Source organism: Terrapene carolina, unplaced genomic scaffold (assembly GCF_002925995.2).
Source record: "Terrapene carolina triunguis isolate 2854851 unplaced genomic scaffold, T_m_triunguis-2.0 Scaffold192, whole genome shotgun sequence".
NCBI classification, from domain to species: domain Eukaryota; kingdom Metazoa; phylum Chordata; order Testudines; family Emydidae; genus Terrapene; species Terrapene triunguis.
The window spans coordinates 22053601-22073236 of record NW_020664543.1 but is presented as its reverse complement, the minus strand read 5'-3'; the positions used below and the strand labels follow the sequence as shown (position 1 = coordinate 22073236).

The 19636-nt window shown below is 53.1% G+C and overlaps 1 protein-coding gene across 5 annotated transcripts in view; it reads right to left on the bottom strand.

The window, feature by feature from the left end:
• Nucleotides 1-19636, bottom strand: part of ARHGAP44 (Rho GTPase activating protein 44) — a 156859-nt gene that overhangs the window by 17023 nt on the left and 120200 nt on the right. For all 5 annotated transcript variants that reach the window (XM_024217593.3, XM_029912151.1, XM_024217596.3 and 2 more), the window contains 7 exons: nucleotides 17425-17552; nucleotides 13010-13121; nucleotides 10647-10728; nucleotides 8036-8116; nucleotides 5690-5803; nucleotides 3061-3152; nucleotides 1978-2158 (listed from right to left, as the gene is read on the bottom strand). In XM_024217593.3, coding sequence (XP_024073361.1) covers nucleotides 1978-2158; nucleotides 3061-3152; nucleotides 5690-5803; nucleotides 8036-8116; nucleotides 10647-10728; nucleotides 13010-13121; nucleotides 17425-17552 — 790 coding nt within the window. The remainder of the gene's footprint in view (nucleotides 1-1977; nucleotides 2159-3060; nucleotides 3153-5689; nucleotides 5804-8035; nucleotides 8117-10646; nucleotides 10729-13009; nucleotides 13122-17424; nucleotides 17553-19636) is intronic.

Sequence of the window (19636 nt, the reverse complement as noted above, 5' to 3'; positions counted from 1 at the left end):
CTCACTGCCTACTGGAACAGCTCTGGCTTGGGGTTCAGAACACAGGTGGCCTGAAAAGGGTCCAGTGGCTACTAGAGGATACCGTACCTTTGGATTTTCCTAAGGCTGCATGGACAGAAACATACAAGTATTAGTGTAAAAGAAACTAAGGCTAAAAGCTTCCACTGGGTAAAGCGACTGTTTGGAAAGGAGTTTAGAGGGCCAAGGTAACACTCTAAGGAGGACAGCTCTTTGAATCCAGGTTACAGCAGGAGGAGGACAAGCAGATTGTTCAATAGGAAAGGTGGCGCTGGAAGAAACTTCAGAGGATTCTGCAAACACAAGACGATTTTGCTCAGTGGATGGGAACTTTTGGTAAGTGCAATGTGTGTGGGAGGGAGACGGGGCTGTGTGCAAGTGGGGAGGGAGGGAGAGGAGTTGTTCTTTAAGATGTTTCAGGTTTGATTTTCGTCTCTGGTGGGCGAGACCCTGCACACTGGGGGGCCTGGAGAGCTGAGATTCAGGGATCCCAGCCTGCCTGTGGCGGTGGAGAATCCTGACACGATACCTGGCTGTCAGGTATGGCTGCTGCTAACTCACAACTCCAATGGGCAGCCCCTTGTGCACATTCACCCGCCTCCGTCCCGCTCCTTGAGGGTTCTGGACCATATTCCCAATCTGATTCAGCATGCGTGCCCTTTCTGCTCCAATTCCACTCACTCTCCTGGGCTTGCGCTGCACCGTGCGCACAGGGAAATGCAAACGTTGCCCAGAGATTTGCAGTGGGACTGGGGTGCATGCCAACGGAGCTGGCCTATTCAGCTGTCACACAACTGGGCTGTTTTCCTCACCAGATATGCTAAAGCTGGGATGGTGGCTTGCTAGTGGCTACACCGAGAGATTTGGGGGAGGAGTTGGGACTCCTGGGATCTCTTCCCAGTTCTGTCGCTGACTTGACACGTGACCATGGCCCAACTGACTTCATGTCATTCATCCTTCTGTAAGGGGGGGTAGGGGGAGTAAAACACTTGCCCATACTCACTGGGGAATGTAAGAATTAATTAATTGTTAGGAAGTGCTTAGATATGATCAAGTCCAAAGAATCCCCATCATGGAACATTCACACTGCGATAGCCCCTGGAGACCTACCAGGGGAGGTCCATGTACAGACCCATAGCTTCGGGGGGGTGGCCTGGACATTTACTTAGTATTCACTATTCCCTCACCCCCAGGGGCAATGCCCATCCCCTTCCCAAACCTGAGCCCGCAGTGATTCCCTTAGGCCAGGCACGTGGTCTCAGTGTCACCGGGACGACCTGTCGGGGGGTAGGGACCCTTTGAGGCATGGACTCGGTTTTTCTCTAGGGTTTGCACATCAGCGCACAGGAACTCATAACAACTAGCAAAGGCAGGACAATGGCTTCCTTAAAAGGCTCGGCTGAGCAGGCTGGGGATCCCTGGTCTTGGCTGAGCTAGACCCAAACGCCTGGCTTGCGCCTCTCAAACCCCAGTGATGACAACTCATCCTAACAATTTGCGTCAGGCCCGCTTCCCTCTGAACACCCTCTGCTCCCACTCCGGCGCCTCCAAGCCAGCTCCTTGCAGGACGAGGGCTCGGGAGCACTGCCCACTTAGCTGGCTCTCCAGAGACTCCTTCCCCAACCCTTTGTCTCTGGGTGGAGCTTGTGTGTCCAATGTGACTTACCTCAGGCTGGGGGGGTGGATGGAGGTGGGGGAGGGGAAATGGCTTGTCTCCCATCTAAAATGGCTCAAAGGCAGCTGATCGGAGAGGTCAGGAGCAGGGGAGGGTGGGAGTGACAAGGCAGCAAGGCATCTGAGCTCACCAGTGCGGAGGCTACAGGATACGATGCCCATGGGCCCCTGTCCCAAGCAGACCTCCCAGCCGAGGCTATGCCAGGCGCGGCCTCTTCTGGCTCACACAACCGTAACGGACTTACACCAAAACCAAACCCCGGCAACGAAGCGAAGAGGCCCTACCCATCCTTTTTGTAAAACTCCAGCATCATGTTGTCCGTGGCCACGCTGAGGGGGCGCCGGGCCTGGTCGTGCTGCTTGCGGTCCGAGTGGTCCATGTCAGGGGAGGGCATGGAGCTGTAGTTGGCATTGTGGTTGACGTGCATGGGGCTGCCATAGTTCCCAGTCACATTGAATTCAATGTCTGGTTGGGGAAGCAAGAGGGTACAGTGTTGTGTGGGGGCCTCTCCTCGCATCCAGACTAGGCAGAGGGCTCTGGGCAGCGAGGGATTATTGCTGTTATTTCTAGTCTGCATCGCGCCTAGGAGCACAGCCATGGGCCAGGACCCATTGTGCCAGGCTCTGTATGGACACAGAACCCTTCCCACTGCCAGCGGCACCAGAGAGCCCCATGGGAACATGGACGAGGCTTGCGGGCAGCCAGCCGCTGACTCCACGACGGATAGGGACTATAACCCATTAGGTAAGGACCTGGAGGGGGAGAGACGGCTGGAGTGGGCTGGAGGAGCAGTGAGGGTCCCTCTCTAGCTCCATGGACGCGTCTCATTGGGGGCTGGGCTGGAGTGAAGCTGCCTTGCGCTTCATCCTGGATTCTCTCTGAGGCCTTCCGGGGCCACGGAGCACAGGGGGCTTGTGGGGCCAAGCAGGGAGAGTCCCCTCCTCAGCCACCAGAGCTGTGGAGTCATAGGGCAGAGCTGGGGCAGGTGCAGGCCTGGCAGCCCCATAGCCCAAATCACAGAGTGGACCGGGCGCAGCGACAGTGCACAGCTCTCTACACGGCCCCAGCATTACCCCGGGGTGAAAGAAGGCCATCTGCAGGGCCCGCCCCACCCAGCTTCCGGCCCCTCTGCCCAGCGGTGCCAGTGGCCACAGCGGGTTTTGTGGCGTCAGTGCCTGGAAGTGGATGGAGACCGTCCAGGCCTTTTCCCATTCACAGGCCTCCAAGCTGGTTTGTGGAATGGACGCTTGTGTCCTCCGCCTCCATTCCCCTCAGGATCAGCCCAGGCGGGCCGGCTCCATTATGCTTCCTCTCAACGCTGATACCTGCGCAAGCACACAGCGCGCGGCAGGAGACGCATGGCCTACCTCCAGGGAAGAACCAGTCGGCGTGCTGGATGAGGGGCTCGATAATCCCCACGATCTGCAGAGACACCGTCGTCATCATCTCCGTGATGTTTCTGCAACACACAGGGGGCAGCAGCTCAGCACTGGCGATGGCTGGGTGGTTAATAGCATTGGTCGAAGCCAACACGTGCCAGGTCTGACGTGGTCCCCCTGCTCTTCTAACGCAGCTCTGCTAGTGCATCACAGTCCTGACTGGCAATTCCCTTGCTAGTCCAGTGGGACCCTCCAAGCAGCCAGGTATTACAGACCCACGCCCTCCCACAGCTCTGCCGATGCCCTTCAGTGCTGCCCCGCAGCCACCTGCTGTTCTAGCCATGGGCTCACACACAGCTCTGCCCATGCCCCTCAGCTCTGCCCTGCAGCTCCCTCCCTCCCCCCGGCTTTTCCAGTTCTCAGCAGAGAACGATAATGGTGACGAATGTCAGGTGTGCAAATGCCCGGAGGGGCAGCCCCGGGAGCGCACTAACCCATTACTTCCCCTCTCTCGTCTCGATACCCTCCCTTTACCTTGCTAATACAAAGCACTTCTCTAAGGCGCTTGATGCTTTTAAATGAACACATCACATCTGAAGTGCTTTCTAATAACTGTGACGTTTCTGGGATGGATCCTCAGCTGGCGTAGATCAGCCGAGCTCCACTGTATTGCTGCTACTCCTAGCTGAGAACCTGGCCCATCATTCCCTACTAGTGTCCTACATTTTTACCAACATGACTCTTTGGCCCACGGGGTAATTCTATGCTGCAGGACATTAGCCACAGCGTAGGGACATCGCCATCACGGCAAGAACAGTGGTCAGCTTATGGATCATGTTATTAAAGGAGCCTGAACCCAACTGCGGGTTCGTTTATGGCACCACTTCCTTTTTCTGTGGGCACCATTAGCTCCAAAGCTGCAGGGCCATGCTCCAGGAGCAACCGAGCATGCGGCAGGCAGGGATACGGGCTCATGTGGTTCTCCAAGGCATCTCCAAGACCAGAGTGCACAGCGGCTTCCCTAACCTGCTGCCCTTGGAAGCAGGGACTGTAATTAAGCCTCCAGTGTCTTGATTTAACCATAAAGAATGATTTAGGCCAACACAAAAGAAGGGTAGGTTGGATGCTTGCCTGACCCCATGGCTTCTGGGCTGCTGTTGTGTATTAGCCTTCCACTGACCTCTGATGTCAGGGGGCTATGGCCCGTTCGCCAGCTCTGCTGCTGCCTTTTACCCAGACGTGCCAACTCCGCAGCTGCTGTGCTCCAGCGGGGAGCCCACAGCTGCATTCTGGGGACCTGAATGTGCCCCGCATGCTCTGTTTAGCAGCACAGCAGCTGCTTTCTACCCTGGGTGCACCCCACCACTCTCACCGTGCCCCAGAAAGGCAGGCTGGGAAATGCTCCCAAAAGCACCCAGACAGCTGGTCATTTTCACTTCCAGGCTGGAAAGAGGCCCTTCAGAACTGATACTGAGCCCTGGCCTACTCTTAAAATGTGGATCGACCTAGCTGCACCGTGAGCGCCATGGTTAAGCTGACCTAACCCAAGGTGTAGACGTGGCTTGGTCGACGGAAGAATTGCCGCGTGGGGAGGTGGATTAACGACACTGACGGAAAAAGCCTTTTTGTCACTGTAGGAAGCAGCCACACTCTGGTGCTGGAGAGCAGCACAGCTGCAGGCTGCAACGGTGCTGCTGTAGCGTTCGTAGGGCAGCCTTGCCCAACGTCGGATAGTAAATAGGATAACATCAGGCACATCGGCCAGGTAGCCAATGGTTAGAAAATTAACCCAGTCCTGTGACAAGTTGAGGCCCTAACACACCCATTATGACGATGTTCTCACGTCTATAGCACCTTCCACCTCAAAGAAGCCGGAAGAACTTTCAGGGATCGATTCACATAGGAACCGTGATTCTGCTCCTTCCATTTCTCTTCTTTCACCTCCCTACTTCTGCCTCCGTCCATGCTGCCCCCAACACACGGGGCAGTCTGCTTGTCCTCACAGGCCCAGAACTCCCTCTTCTCCTCGCCCCTGGAAACCCACCTCTTCATCCAACCCACGCTTCCTTCCTTCTCAGCATTAGCTCTCCCCCTTCACCCTCCCTCTGCTGGAACGGCCTCCTGTGCCTCACGTTAGCATGCCTTGTCGTTAGACTGTCAAGCTCTATGGGGCAGGGGATGTGTTTTCATCTATGGTCCTAGGGAAGTTTAGGGAAAGGATTTGAAAAACACACCCTACCTAAGTGGCCTGATTTCCAGATGTGCTGAGAGCCCACAGCTCCCACTGACTTCAGCAGGAATTGAGGATGCTCCGCTAAGGAGCCAATGGGGCTGACGGAGAACAGCAACAGAAGCAGCAACCACCAGTTCACCCGTCTCGTCCACCCCCGGGAGCTGCTCTATCTTGCTTTCCCCAGTACTTGTGCGACAACCACCATCTCAGCCAACACGCTGGGGACTGAACTGGGGACCGCCACAGCTAAAAGCCTGAGCTGCTTCAGCTTGAGCTAAAATGTCAAGGGTCCCTAGCAGTGGCTGTAACAGACACGAATCCCTGTGGATTGGGCACCGAGGGGACCCTGTTACACACACTCACGCACCAGTGGATTCCGCTTACCCTTCTGCTTGAGGCCAGAGGAGGTTGGGGCCCAGCACTATCGCCACGTTGCTCGGTGTCATTTTGTTAGCATCCTGGTATTCCGTTAGCTTTGCTAGGAATTTGATCAGGTACCTGGCAGAGGCGATCAAGAGGCAGAGGGTGAGGCTGGAGTATCACCTGGGCCTGTGGGCTGCAGCGCATGTTCTCCACATCTGCCTTCCTCTGCACCCGACATTCACAGCGAAACCAAGCACCGAATGCAGGTTATTCCCCGAGCCCCAGGTGCCTCGGCCTCTCTCTTTCGAGGCAGCTTCCAGGTCAATACTTCAGTGAGTGCCGCGCACCACCCTGAGATCAACATCCTTGCACTGCCTACCATCCAGTGTCCTTCTTCTGAGAGGCTCGAAGCGGCTCTCAAACATGAAGGAAGCTTCACAATCCCGCTGTGACTTGTTCCAGGTCATCCCTTGAGTCTGGGGCAGAGCTGGGGAGAGAATCCAGGGTCCCAGCTCCCAGCCTCCCTCTCTAACCACCACCAGGCTGGGAGATAGTGCTATGGCTAGCCACAATGCCTGATTGATTTTCATTGCTAAGAATGTAAAGGGCGACGATTAGATCACGCCCGGGGTCTCAGTGCTTGGTAACACAAATGAAATCCAGCAGGAAATCCTATCCCATTCGGGGGCTAACCGCTAAATCCTAGCGGCCGATAAACCCACCCTGCCCAGACAGCAAGCCTCTGGAAGTGCCCTTCCCCCAAAGCCTGGGCAACTGGCATGGTGCAGCATGCCCCAAAGGCTGGCAGAGTCAGAGGATGGTGGCTCACAGGAGGGAAAGCAAATTCCTGTGTTGAGGGCATGGACATGTCTACAGTCAACTGTCACCTTGTCCTGATCTAGGGGGAACGTCCCAACAACAGCCTGGAGCTCCAGTTTCCAGGGTTTTCCTCATTAATCACTGTATCTCCTAGTGTACAGTAAGGCAGGGATTCTCAAAGGGGCCTAAGGGAGTTAGGTGCCCAAAGCCTATTGAAATCTAATGGGAGTTGGGTGCCACACTCCCTGGAAAATCCCTGGTGAAATATCTTACAACACGGGAGAGAAGGGGCTTCTCTCGCTTTGTGGCAGGTGTCCCCAGTCCCGGTGCCCCTGTGACCTGCAAAGGGCTGCTTGGGCCTGCGGCGCTGGTCTGACCCCCCCCGTGTGCCGCTAGCTCCATGGGTACTAGGAGAGGAGGGCTCGACCCGTATTAGAGGGCAAGTGGCCCAAAGTGCAGGGTCTGCGGCTAGCGCAGGAGAGCAGGGTGAAGGAGGCCCTGGCATTGTGATCCTGGGCGGACTGAGAGATTGGGCTCCACTGCCCAGCCCCCTTCTCCCACAGGCCAGGAAAAGTGAGAGGACGCAGGTGGGAGCTAGGCCCCCCCGCAGCGATCTGCCTGCCGTCCTCCCATGGAAAGTGAGTTTGGTGCTTTTCCACCATGACTAAGTTCAGTTCACAAGCAGGCTGGATGAGGGGGTCAGGGGGAAGAGGGGAACCTACGGTCCTCCCACGCCACGGACCTTTGTGCTCATTACTGGGCTGTGGCGGGACATGAGCCCTGGGCCCACTGCGGGAGGGTTCAGGCTCTGACCTACATGGCCAACTTTGCTTGAGCCCCACTCCCAACAAGATACAGCTCCCCCTCCCTCAGCACCTGAGAGCGCAAGGCCCGGAACAGAACCCCTGGGGATCAGACAGGTTCCCTGCCTACTGCAGCAGCACTTGCTAGGGCAGGTGCTGAAAGCCCCAACTTCAAGGGGAGCTGAGAGTTCAGCCGCCTGCCGGGTCGGGCCTGCATCGCTAAGCATGCAGAGATCCCACTGACATTAGTGGGCATTAGGCAGGCGCCTGAGGGGGGGGAAGCCCCCACCCTCCCACTAAGGCCTTGTCTACCGAAAAAAGTGTCACCAGTTTAACTGACGTTGGTTTTTAGACCAATTAGCTACAACAGCGCAAACGGTGGTGTGGATGGGAGACAGCTGCCACCTTGGCCTGCACTCCGCGGAGTGAGCTGGTGACCTCCAGAGCTAAAAAGCACAAGCTGCTACGGGCTGAACTAAAGCTCCCTTCCTGGGGTTGTAATAGACTCATATCCTCTGAGGACTGGGCACAGAGGGGGACCCAGTACACAGGCTCGCCAGTGGGCATGGGATGCTCTTATTAACTGGACTTAAGTTAAACCAAAATAAGGCTGGTTTAAACCACACTGTGAGAGTCTCCACACAGCTTTGGCACCAGTTTAATGAAACTGGTTTAAAAATTACACCTGAAGTGAAATCACTGGCAACTCTGCCTGTAGACACAGCCCTCTGCCCCACACACTCACCTGATGTTGTTGTAGTTGGCCTTGGGCAGTTTTTCACAGGCATTCCACAGGGCCTGCAGCCTCTTGTCTTGGTCCTGGATGCTAGGAAGGAAGCGTAGTTTGGGATTAGTGGGTCAGTTCGCCACACGGCCGGGCCGCTCGCTTCGCTGAGCGCTCAGCTGTTGAGAAGAGATGAGGCCCCAGATCTGAATGCCCTGACAACTGGGGCGCGGCTGAAATCTGAACCAGGATCCTGAGTTTGCAAGCGGCTTTTGTCTTCGTAACAGTCTGAGCCAGCCCCTCCAGATTTGAACGCTCCCAGCCTGGGGGCGTCCAGTGCAGAGAGCGAGTGCGAATGTTGGTGCCTGAGCCCAGCCTTGCTTTTATTATTTATTTCGGGTGCTTAGAGAGAAACTCCAGGCCTCCATGGTACCATTAGAGACTGCGAGTGTAGCTGGAAGGCCTCCAGCCCACCAACTCAGCCAGGCCCCTGCCCTCCTCAGAAGGGAATGCATGAATACAGAGGCTGACTGGTCAGATCCCCAAGTCTGGTGCATTTCTGCATTTGCTGCAAATACAGAGATGTCCCTTCCAGACGGGGAAGAAGAGAGCAGCCCAAAAACGAATGCAAGGCCCTGACAGTCCACTATAGTTCAGTCCTGTCTCTGGAGGAGGCATCAAGTTTGCGAGCACGTTTGCTGAGTGCGAGCGAGTCCTTCAGAGAGGCAGTGGTGCTACCATGCATGACCAGGGCCCTGGCTCTGAGCTGTTCCGATTCAAGCCGGGGGAGGCCAGGTTTTCCCAGTGGCTCAGGTACCAGCACCTCCTCAACAAGGGGAATGAACCCCTTCCCCCAGCACTTTGCTCCAGGGCCCAGAGAGTTTCTATGACAAGGGCAATTTGCTTTCAGTTCAAGACCTACTTCCCATCCCCTACACAAAACAGAGGTCGGCTGCAAGGCAATCCCCAAGACAGGACTGCAGAGGCTATGTACAGACGGAGACTGAAGTGGATGGAGGGAAATTGTATAGAGATAACTCTGTTGATCTGGGCCTGATTTATCCTTAATCCATCTCTGATCCATGCACACATCACCCCAGTTATGTGGACACGCCAGGGGGAGGGTCTAGCTAGCTACCTCAGGGCTTGTCCACATGGCAAGTTACTCTGTGGCAAGGCAGGGAGTCAATCTCCAGTGCACCAGCATGCCACGCAGTAACGTCCCGTGTGGATGCAGCGAGAGTGCAGTGCGAAGCCTGGAGGGCAGCTTGATGTACTGCACTTTCGAGTAGCAGCAGCAGAAGGTTGCCATGTAGACAAGCACTTGGGTGCTTATCTGGTCACCATTACTGAACTGAGTGCCTCACAAACTTTGATGTATTTGCCTCCGAGCCCCCCTCTGAGGCAGAGTAGTGCTGTCATCTCCATCTCATAGAGGGGGAACTGAATACAAAGAGGCTAAGTGACTAGCCCATGGTCATAAAGGAAATCTGTGGCAGAGCAGGGGAGACCTGAGGTCAGTTCCAGCCTCAGGCTGGTACCTGGCCACTAGACAATCCTTCCTCTGGAAGTTTCACATCCCTTAGTCACACTGGTACCAGCTCATAGCCACAGAGACCTCACCTATATTTTCACATCCACTCCCCTGTAGAGCTAGATTATCATCAGCCCCACTACACAGGATTCAGAGGGAGTCCATTTAAGCCTCTAAAGAACAACTCTTCTCTGCCTCAAAATTCCACGACTTTAAGGCCTGACATCTGGCCCTTCCAGAGCTAGACACGCATGCTGCCTCTCCCAGCAGGAATCTCACCTTCCGAATGGGCTAAAGCACCTGTTTCTAGCCCTGCCGGGACACTGAATGCCAAGCTCTAAAGCTCTGACACTAAGCCGCTGCAGGACTCCATCTTGCCCATCCTCGTCCTTGAGCTGGGGCAATTTTGGGAAAAGTTCCACATTTGGGGGACAAAGGTGAAAACATCAGCAGTGATTTGAAGCTGCTGAGGCATCTGGGATGTGAGAGGAAGCCCGGGGCTGCTTTAGCTAGAGGCAGATTTCTGGGAGAAGCTACACGGCTCTGCAGACCAGTCTACAGGAGTATGAATTGCAGTGAGCTTGAACGTGTAGCGCTCTAACTGACCTCCGCCGACCCTGCTGGTGCAAGCTAAAAGGTACCTAGTTCATGCTGATGCCGTCCTGTTTCAAACAGGACTCTATAAATGCATACGAGGTCCCTTTCAGTTTGCACCAGGAGGGTCTACATGGGACAGTTAGAGTGCTACGGGTTTGAGTGCTCTGCAATTCACACTCCCATAGACTGGTCTGTGACACCGCCGGGGGGGGCAGCACACTGACATTTTGCCCTGGGCTTCAGATTGTCTTGAGCAGCCTCTGGATGAACCCTGGGGAGCTGGATTAGCAGAGGCAGAGGACAGGTGAGAGGTCAAAGGTGCAAGATAAAAAGTCATTCAGCAGGCAGCTCTGCAATTCCCAACATGGAAGATGCCTCTCCATAGGGGCTGTATATAGAACGTATTTCAGCCCTTCTTACTCCAGTACTTTTGACTGCTCATTGTAGGTGCTGAGGAAGAAGATGAGACCAAGGACAAAGGAAAGTGCATTTGGGACTCACTTGGAAGCTTGAATCCATTCATCATAGAGTTCAAAGGTCATGAGAGGCTCTGGAAGCTCTCGGAGATAGGACTTCAGCGCCCCTAGGAGACAGAAGGGAACACTGGCTAGTCAGTACCAAAGTAGGATGCTTTCCTGGGTTGGAGTGTAAGGATCTTGGCTGGTCCCTGGGCATGGGACTTTAGTCCCTTCAATGAAGCACAAAGGCCAGGCTGTATGTTCTGCCCAGCAGCATCATTAATGTGATTTCAACCAAAACCAAGAAAACCAATTAACATCCTAATAATCTTGTCAAACATTCGCCATTTCTCCTGTTCTCGTTGCTTTCTCTGTGGGCTCTGCCCCGTGACACTGGACTCCCTGGCTTCAATGGGAGCAAGATCACACCCTCATTTCATTGAGGAACCAATCCTGTAAAGCACTGAGCAGCCTCCTCTGCGACTGCTATTACTGCTGCCCTGGGTGCCCAGCCCCTCCCAAGTTCAGGTTTTGAAAGAGAAGGGAAACCATCTTGGATCAAGAAAGGAACATCATCTTAACCCTGTGGAAATGTGCCATTGTCACAACACTTCACGGTATCTCACCATACGGACCTATGCCATTTTCAAAAGTGGCGAATGGGATGTGAGTGCCCAAGTATCCTTAAAATTGATGGAAATTTGGAGTCCAAATCATCCAGGTGTCTTTGAAAAACTTGGCCTCAAAGCCCATGAGTGATGCAAATACAAAAAGTTTTATCCAAACCAAATCAATATTTAGCAGGCCAGTAAGGAGGGGACCTCATCCAGAAACCCTCTTGTTCACCGACAGAATTTGTAACAACCAGGTTGGAAACTCTGTTACAAAAGAATACAAAATGATCTAATTATCGATCCACTCATCCCACACTCATCGCCATGTTTTTGGAGCGTCTCATGGCTATTACAATTGTATTTGGGTTGCTTTAGCATGACCGGTAACTTGGCTAAATAGAATAAGCACAATGTATGTCCTAACATTTAGATTTACTTTTTTAAATGTAACATTTACTGGCAAATCTGTTGATCACAATAAACCAGGGAAAGTCTGAACCCTGGGGTTCATCAATGATTCTGATCAAAACTATTTTTTTGTCCTCAACTGCAATGAACAGGACTGTAGACAAGCACAGAAAATAGAGATGCTAGAATAGTTTGACGAATGTCTCCAGGGGAAACTGAAGATTTAGAAGCACTGACGTTAGTAGGTGTATATATATATACACCTATATATATATATCTCGAGTGTTTAAGGAGAGGACAAATTTTATTTCCAAACTGGCATCAAACAAATCTACAATTGTTCCTATGCCTCCTTAATGCCCAATATGGTTATATTTATACTTCAAAGTTTGTTTTTCATACATTCGTTATATTTTTAAAGTTAAGAGATAATGAACCAAAGTTTGTTCCTGCATTGTTGTAAATTGGATGTAACTCCAGAATTTACAGTAGCATAAGTGCACAGTTTGGTCCATTCATTCAGTTAAAGCATAACACAATTGTTTTACACTATGTCTAGAGTTAAATCAGTACTTGATGTTAACAGATTGACAAGGCTCCTCAACAGTTCTAATTTGCTCCTCAAGCTTAGAATTGAACAGGGCAACAGAGTTCAGACTCTTTTTTAACAACTTTCCTCTAGTGAATAGATCGCTCGAAAAACTATATAACGAAACACCAAAAGAAGCCGTTTATGACTCCTCCTTAGCAGACTGAGTTTTAACCCCTATGGGAGGCCCCTACCGAAGGGCCCTGCCTCTTTACTTGTTGTCCCGAAATGACAGCAGCAGATCGCACAGGCATAGTTGCATGGGACAGCTTGGGGGAAAATGGGTTTTCCATTTCAGGGATAGTTTTCCCATTTCAAATTTTTTTCCATTCTGAAATTGGAAAACCCCCCTGCCCCAAATTTCCAAATTTTTCCTCTGAAAAAAAAAAAAAAAACCTGTTTCGGCTCAAAATGTTTCATTTTGGTCAAATTCAAATTGTTTGTTCCAATTTTGGCTTTTTAACCTTTATATCATTTCTTTTTAAGAATGGAAACAAAAAGTCATTTCAAAATGGCCAGTCGAAAAGCTGAGTCCTGACTGCTTTTTTTCTAAACAAAATGCCATCGGAGGCAACACATTTCCACAAACCATTTTGCTTTCGATGAGTCAGCATTTTCGGATGGCGAAATAATTCTGCTGGAAAACTTCCCACAGGGTTCAGGCAATAGGACTTCCCACTGCACAGGCTATGTCCAGTACAGCGTGAGCAGTGCTTGGAGATCCTCGGCTGGAGGAGGATCATCTAGAGTAGCACATAATCTTGTTACCAAAGCCAAGGTGGCAATGCCCTTTACCTGCAATGGCATGGGGGTCTGCTGAATACTCCTGCACGTCCACCACGCAGCAGTCGAGAGCCGCCTTGAGCTTCTTTAACTTGGATGCAGAAGGAGCCACCCTGAAGAGACCCTTCGGGCAAAGGAGACAGGAGAGACGTCAGCCCCAGCAGGAAACTCCTAAAATCATGGCAACAGCAGAACACAGCGCCCCGAGGCCACGAGCCCCAGAGTGACCCAGGTGCCAGCTTAATACCCAGCCTAGGGGTCAGGCTCTGACCTAGTGGTGTCACGTTGGATGCGGTTTAGTAGGAAATCACTGAGGTAGGAAGCGTGGGAATCCCTGTTGCTCACCTGACTTACACACAGAACTCAAGTGGGGTTGTAGGGTCAGATCCTCAGCTGGTGTAAATCAGTATCTATGGAGCAATTCCAGCTGGGGGCCTGGCTCATGGGGCCTAGAAACTATGGAACTGGGCAGATTAGACATGGTGCGAGGAGTGTCTTTGCAGAACAGCCCTTTGTTACTCCACATATCTGTGCCCTGGGCCGCTTCAAGTCACACCTGCTCCCTTTGCCGACACAAACAAGCTTGTACTCCTGGTAGCCCCAGCAGGGCGATGTATCAGCTGCCATCTTGGCCAACACCAGGGATCTCCAGAACTAAAGTCTCTACATCAAGAGCCAGGGTCTCTAGCTGACAGACTCGCATTCCCCCTGGATCAGGCGCAGATGGGGACCCGTTACACACACTGACCAGTGGTTACACTGACAGCTACAGGGGAGCGAGGGGGTGTCTGTTCTGACCCCTGCATGACCAGCAGCGGCATCAGCGTCTTTGTTAATGGTGATGGTACCAAAGGCAGCGACAGCTTAGCTGGTGTTTCAGATCCCAGGTGCCAGCCGGTAGAAGAGGCATTCTTGAGCTGGAAGTCGAGCAGATGTGAGCTGTCGCCCCTGGGGGAGCTCCTAAGCCAGGACAACAGTCCCGCCCCAGGGGGCTGAGAGCCTCATGCTCCCCACTCCCCTCCTAGTGCTCCTGGCACCACTCTCCCCATCTCCCCCTGAGCCAGCTCCCTGACAGTTCTTTGCTGTGCCCTGCTTCCCGAGGAGGGTCAGTACCTGGCAGCGTAGAGACATGGGGCTCTGCAGAGGGTAGGGCAGGGTGAACTGGGAGTCACTCCTACCACAAAGCTCACCCCCACATGTGCCCAACCGGGCGGTCAGCCCGCCAGCCCCCAGGGGATGTGCAGCTGGGAGGTAGCTCATATCTTAAGGATGAAAAACTTAAGGTTGGGCGGGGGGCACTGAAGCTGCTTTCAGGGGAGAAGGGAGGGAAGTTTGTGGTTATATGCAGCAGGAAAGGGGAGCTGCTCACTGACTCAGGAGCTCCCAAGGCGGTAGCTTTGTCGATGGGGAGTGCGCCTCCTGACCGAGGGGGCAGCATGGGAGAAAGCATGAAGGTTTGACTTTGACTCCCACCCCACACCTTTGAAGATCCATGGGTCCTACACGCACCTATCACAACAGGTGGTGTACCTTGTCCAGGGCACTAAGTGCCCCGATAACAACTATGGGGTGAAACCAGACCATCACTACGCTCTCGAATGAACTCACGGAGAAACATGGTAAAAGACAAAAACACCCTGTTACCCCCTGTGGGCGAACACTTTTCCCCAAGCGCTCACTCTATATCTGACCTCTCCGTCCTCCTCAAAGGAAACCTGCACAACACCTTCCAAAGACGAGCCTGGCAGCTTAAATTCGGATCTTTGCTAGACAGTAAAAATCCTGCTCTTAAAAAAGACACTGGATTCATGGCTTATTACAGCAACCAGTAACCCACCAAACCCCCTTTTTGTTCTATGACTGCAGAGGGGTTAACGGGTCACTTCACCTTGAAAGGTCTTTGAGAATATGAGTTAACTACTTGTGCTAAACAATCTGTTCCACCTTGTAGTTAACTGGGACACCTTTCCTAGATGTGAAGAAGAGCTCTGTGTAGTGTCTCTCTCACCTACAGAAGTTTGTCCAATGAAAGTTATTACCTCACCCACCTTCTCTCTGACTTTGACTGTCATCTAGAGCAGGGGGTCCTGAACCGTGGTCTGCGCACCACTGGGGATATGCGAGACATCTCTGGGCGGTACACAGGAGAAATTGTCTAACGGTGGATTTTACTTAGAATTTTATTTATTGCATTTTCATAACAGGCAACTCAGACGAAGCTTTAAAACTCCATGGGAATTTGTTATATACAATATGGTAGTTAATTTACTTCAAGGTGTACCAATGAGAACACAGAGACGCAGATGTGCAGAGCCCTCATCTCCAATCACCGAACAGCGCGGGTTCAGCTGCCCAGCAACTGTCCAGTCTTATTTCGGTTGTATATGTCGCACTATAATTATATCCGTATGTAACAGTGAAATATGGGCAGATGGCTAAAGACAGGTCGTGTTAACAGGAACACACAACCTATCAGTGATGAGAGAAGTAGGGGTATGCGAGCAGCTGGTAGATCTGGAAAGGGGGTATGCAATATGAAAAGTTTGGGAACCTCTGATATATAGGGATGGATGAATTGCTCAAGAGAAAGGATGAAGCAACCCAAAGTTTTGCCCTCAAATCAAACTACCCTGGAGATTACAAACAGGTTTGTCAATTCTTTTTTATGTTTGTTTTTCAATTTTTCAGGGCTGGTCTTCACGTACAGTGAAGACGCTTCAGTGCCGACAGGAGAGCTTCTCCCATCAGTGTAGTTAATCCACCTCCCCGAGGCACTAGCTATGTTGACGGGAGAAACTCTCCTGCCGAAATAGCACTGTCTACATGGGTTGGTGTGTCACTCAGGGGGGTGGATTTTTCACACTCCTGAGCGACGTAGTTATACCGATACAGGGCTGTAGTGTAGACCTGGCCCCAGTTGCATTTCTCGATCATGGCAAGGCCTGGAAGCACCAAAACATGGCGCAAAGCTGCTTTTTTTAATCTTTTTTTTCCAGCGAGGATGGGAAGCATCAGAAAACGATCAGATGTGTGCAGTCTCAGGAGATTCCCAGCCCAACTTTATAGATCAAAGGGTCTGAATATTTCCAACAAGGTCTGAAGAAACATCTGAGCTCTTTGTTGCTTCTTTAAACCTGTAGGGGGTTGTCCATCGTTCGTTATTTCCTGGTCTCTGCATAATGAAGAGGGATGGTTATCTCCATATTTATAAGCTCGGTCTCTACCATGTGAATGCAATAAAAAGGACTGCAACAGTGGCATGTGCACGAGTCCCGCAGAACACGCTCCAATCCCTGCTGTGTTTAAATCATCTTTCCTGCTTTTCTCTTCTCATTTCAAGAGAAGGAAAAAGAAAACGTTACTTTGCCTATGTGGTTCTGAACTGGAACACGCTTTCTTCAGGCAAGGAATTACTTAGGTCTCAAAGCCACTGATAAATAACTGAGACCAACTGCCCTAGGAACAACGCAGGACTGTGCTAACAGAGTGAGCTGGTCTAAAGGAGGCAGGTCAAAGGAAAGCAACAGACTCCAAACACAAACCAGGAGTTAGACGTGGCAGCAGCTCTATTCAGTCAGCCAGCTGCTCTCCTTACGCAACTGGATGCGGCCGCACGGAGCAGCAGGGTGCGCCCTTACCTCCCCAGGCCATATGAAAGGGTGCTTCTCCAGGCGGCAGACTTCCAAGCAAATGAAACCTCAAACAGAACGGGCTGGGCTCATCCCTGGTGTAGATCAGGAGTGACGCCACTGAATTCGGCGGACACGAACTGATCCGAGAGCAGAACTGGGTCCAAATAATTGTAAACTACACCACATTACCACATGCACTCCCTGTGCTGCTTACACCACTCTAAACAGTGCCTCTGAATTTGGACCAGAGGCCTCCATGGCAACTGCACCTCTTTATAACATGACCGAATTTGACCCGTCTTGGCCTGTCTTAGGAATGCATGATCTATTTTAGGAGCAGCCTTGCTCTATACAAAGGGACACAGCGAGGGACCCAGGACCCAATATTGCCAGTATATCTCCAGGGACCTCCGTGGGACTGCTCCCAATTTACACCAGGTCTATCCAAGACCAGTCAAGCCAGGATCTGCTTTCCAAGGAGGCTCATTCACAGATTGAGAAGAGGCTGCAGTGTTTGCTCTCCCAGCTGAACCAAAGGCCGGGCACAAGAGCTGAAGGAGGGGGCTTGCCTCAAGTTTTCCAGGGCCTGCCCCAGGATTTTGCAGTGGGAGGGTTTGGAAATACCAGAGAGGCCAGGGTAGAGTTTCAATGGGGGAATAAAGGAAGGGGCTTTTCAGAGGGTCAGAGGTTTTAAGGGCAGCAGGGATCATTCCGACAGTTGTGCTCGCGGGAAGAAAAGCTGGAGAGTATCTGTGTCTGGAATGAAGCCACCCAGTTGGGGGGCTCCTGACTCACCTCCTCCTGCATCCCGCACTCCAGCAGCATGGTGACGCACGCCTCGATGGGGAAGGCGATCTCCCGCCCACTGACGGCCAGGTGCTCCTCCAGCGGCTTCCCGAAGGAGGGCTTCTCGATCCAGGCTTCTGTTACACGGATCCACCGAGCGGGCAGGAGGGAGAGGAACCCGTGCTGGGTTAGGGGAGCATGTTCACCCGCTGGGGAAGCTGCGCAAGTTCCCGCCCCCCCCCATCTCCTGCGACAGCCACGTCTCTGCCAGTTAGGGAGCTCCCTTGGCAGTGAGGTTGCAGGGCTGCGCATCCCCACGTCCCACGTTTATGTGTGTGCGCGTAGAGAGCTAATGCACGTCTGGGATGCATCTATATCCGGGTCTAGGTGAGCCAGGGCGTGCGATCCGCCCAGTGTCCCCCCCTTGTATTGCTTCTTCAATGTCCCATGCTGATGCTTGACCCTCCCCCAGCACTGCTGCTGGGACCAGCCAGTGTGGGGTCGGCAATGGAACCCTGGGCTAGCCCCTGCTCTTGGGCGCCAAGCAGGCTGCCCCTGAGCCCCTGCTGGCTCCAGGCGCGACGGCGTGGATCTGAACGCCAAGCCTCCATGCGGCCACCAGGCCAGATCACACCCAGCCTCACCCACCTGAGGCCTGCCTGAAAGCCCCCCTAGTGAAACCATCACTGCTATTGCTCTGGACCGCGTGGGGTCTACGGCCTGGCAGGGAGTGCCGAGAGGAGCCGCACACGGTGTCCCTCGCCCAGCTCCCTTAATGCCCCTCAATCTTGCCCTGAGCACCCCCGGCTAATCCAGTCCTTGGCCTCCCTCGGCTGACCAGGGTCTGCCAATCGTGCTAAGTGGTGGAGTGTGAGACCTGTCACACTCAATTCACTAGTGACCTGAGCTATTACTTCGACTCCAGCCTCCAGAGGCGAGAGGGCAAAATGCATCGACTCACTGCATGGCTAAACTTCAAACTGGGCTTCTACTGGCATAAACGCTGCCAGGGCTCCCGGGGTGGGAAATCCCCAGGGGACAAGATTACCATGGTGCATCGTGGTTGCAATATACCTTAATCCAAAGATAAGGGGTGGATCTTTAAGGGCTTATGCAGCCCTCCGAGCGAGCAGCCCTGACTGGGACGGGGGCCCACCTGCTATTCTAACTCTTCGCTTTTGTGTATTCAATATGCCAGGGGAGGCCAAACTGCGGCTTGCGGAACCCCCCACGACTCCCCATTCGCCACCCACCAGACCAGGAGGGGGAGCTTGGGGTTCCTGCCCTGCCGTGGGATGGTGGGGCTCGGGGTTTCTGCCTAGTGGGCAGGGAGGTCTAGGGGCTTCAGCCCCACGGGAGGCGCCTGCTGGGGCCCAGGGCTTCAGCCCCAGGGCTTCAGCCCCACGCCCTGGCAAGTGCCTCCCGCAGGGCTGAAGCCCCTAGCCCCACCACCCTGCTGCAGGGCAGAAGCCCCGAGCCCTGGCAGGTGCACCCGGCTCTCGAACTTCTGAAGATTATTGTATGTGGCTCGGAGGGTCAGTAAGTCTGGCCACCCCTGCAATATACTTATGGGGGTGGCAGGAGTAATTTACAGGCAGCAGTTCCCAAAAAGGGAAATAAAGCTGCAACTGCACAGGGTTGCTCCTGGGAATGAGAGCACCACTAGAGCTGTTTGCATGGCTGCTAGTGGGCATTGGCCTGATAGCTACAGGACCGTTGCTTTAAAAGGGGGGAGAACAACGCTGCTTTAAAAGGTGGCAGGTTCTCAGGGCCCAGGAGATCTTGTAGGGTGGAATTGCAAAGTCCTGAGTATGCAGCCTGCGGCCACAAACAAAGCCCACAGCTGCTTAGGACTGAGCGTTCCAGGGTTTGTTTTCTTTAGCAGAGAGAGAGAGACTTCCCTGTATCTGTATTTCTGGGCAGGCTGAGGAATTCCTTTCCATTGCCAAGGGGGGCAGTTAGAAGCAATTCTAGCCTGGCTGATCAGCCGGTCCCAAGGGCCCCCTGAATTCACTCCTTCTTAATGTCCCGAAGCATGAGTGTGCGAGTGCACGAGCGTGCACATGTGTGTTTACACGCGTGTGCAGGGCCAAACGTACGCTTACGAGGCTGTGTGTGCATACAGCTGTGTGTGTGTGTGTGTGTGTGTGTGTGCGCAAGAGGCTTTGCGTGCATGTGTCTAAGCGTGCATAAAACTGTGCATGGATGAATGCATCTGTGT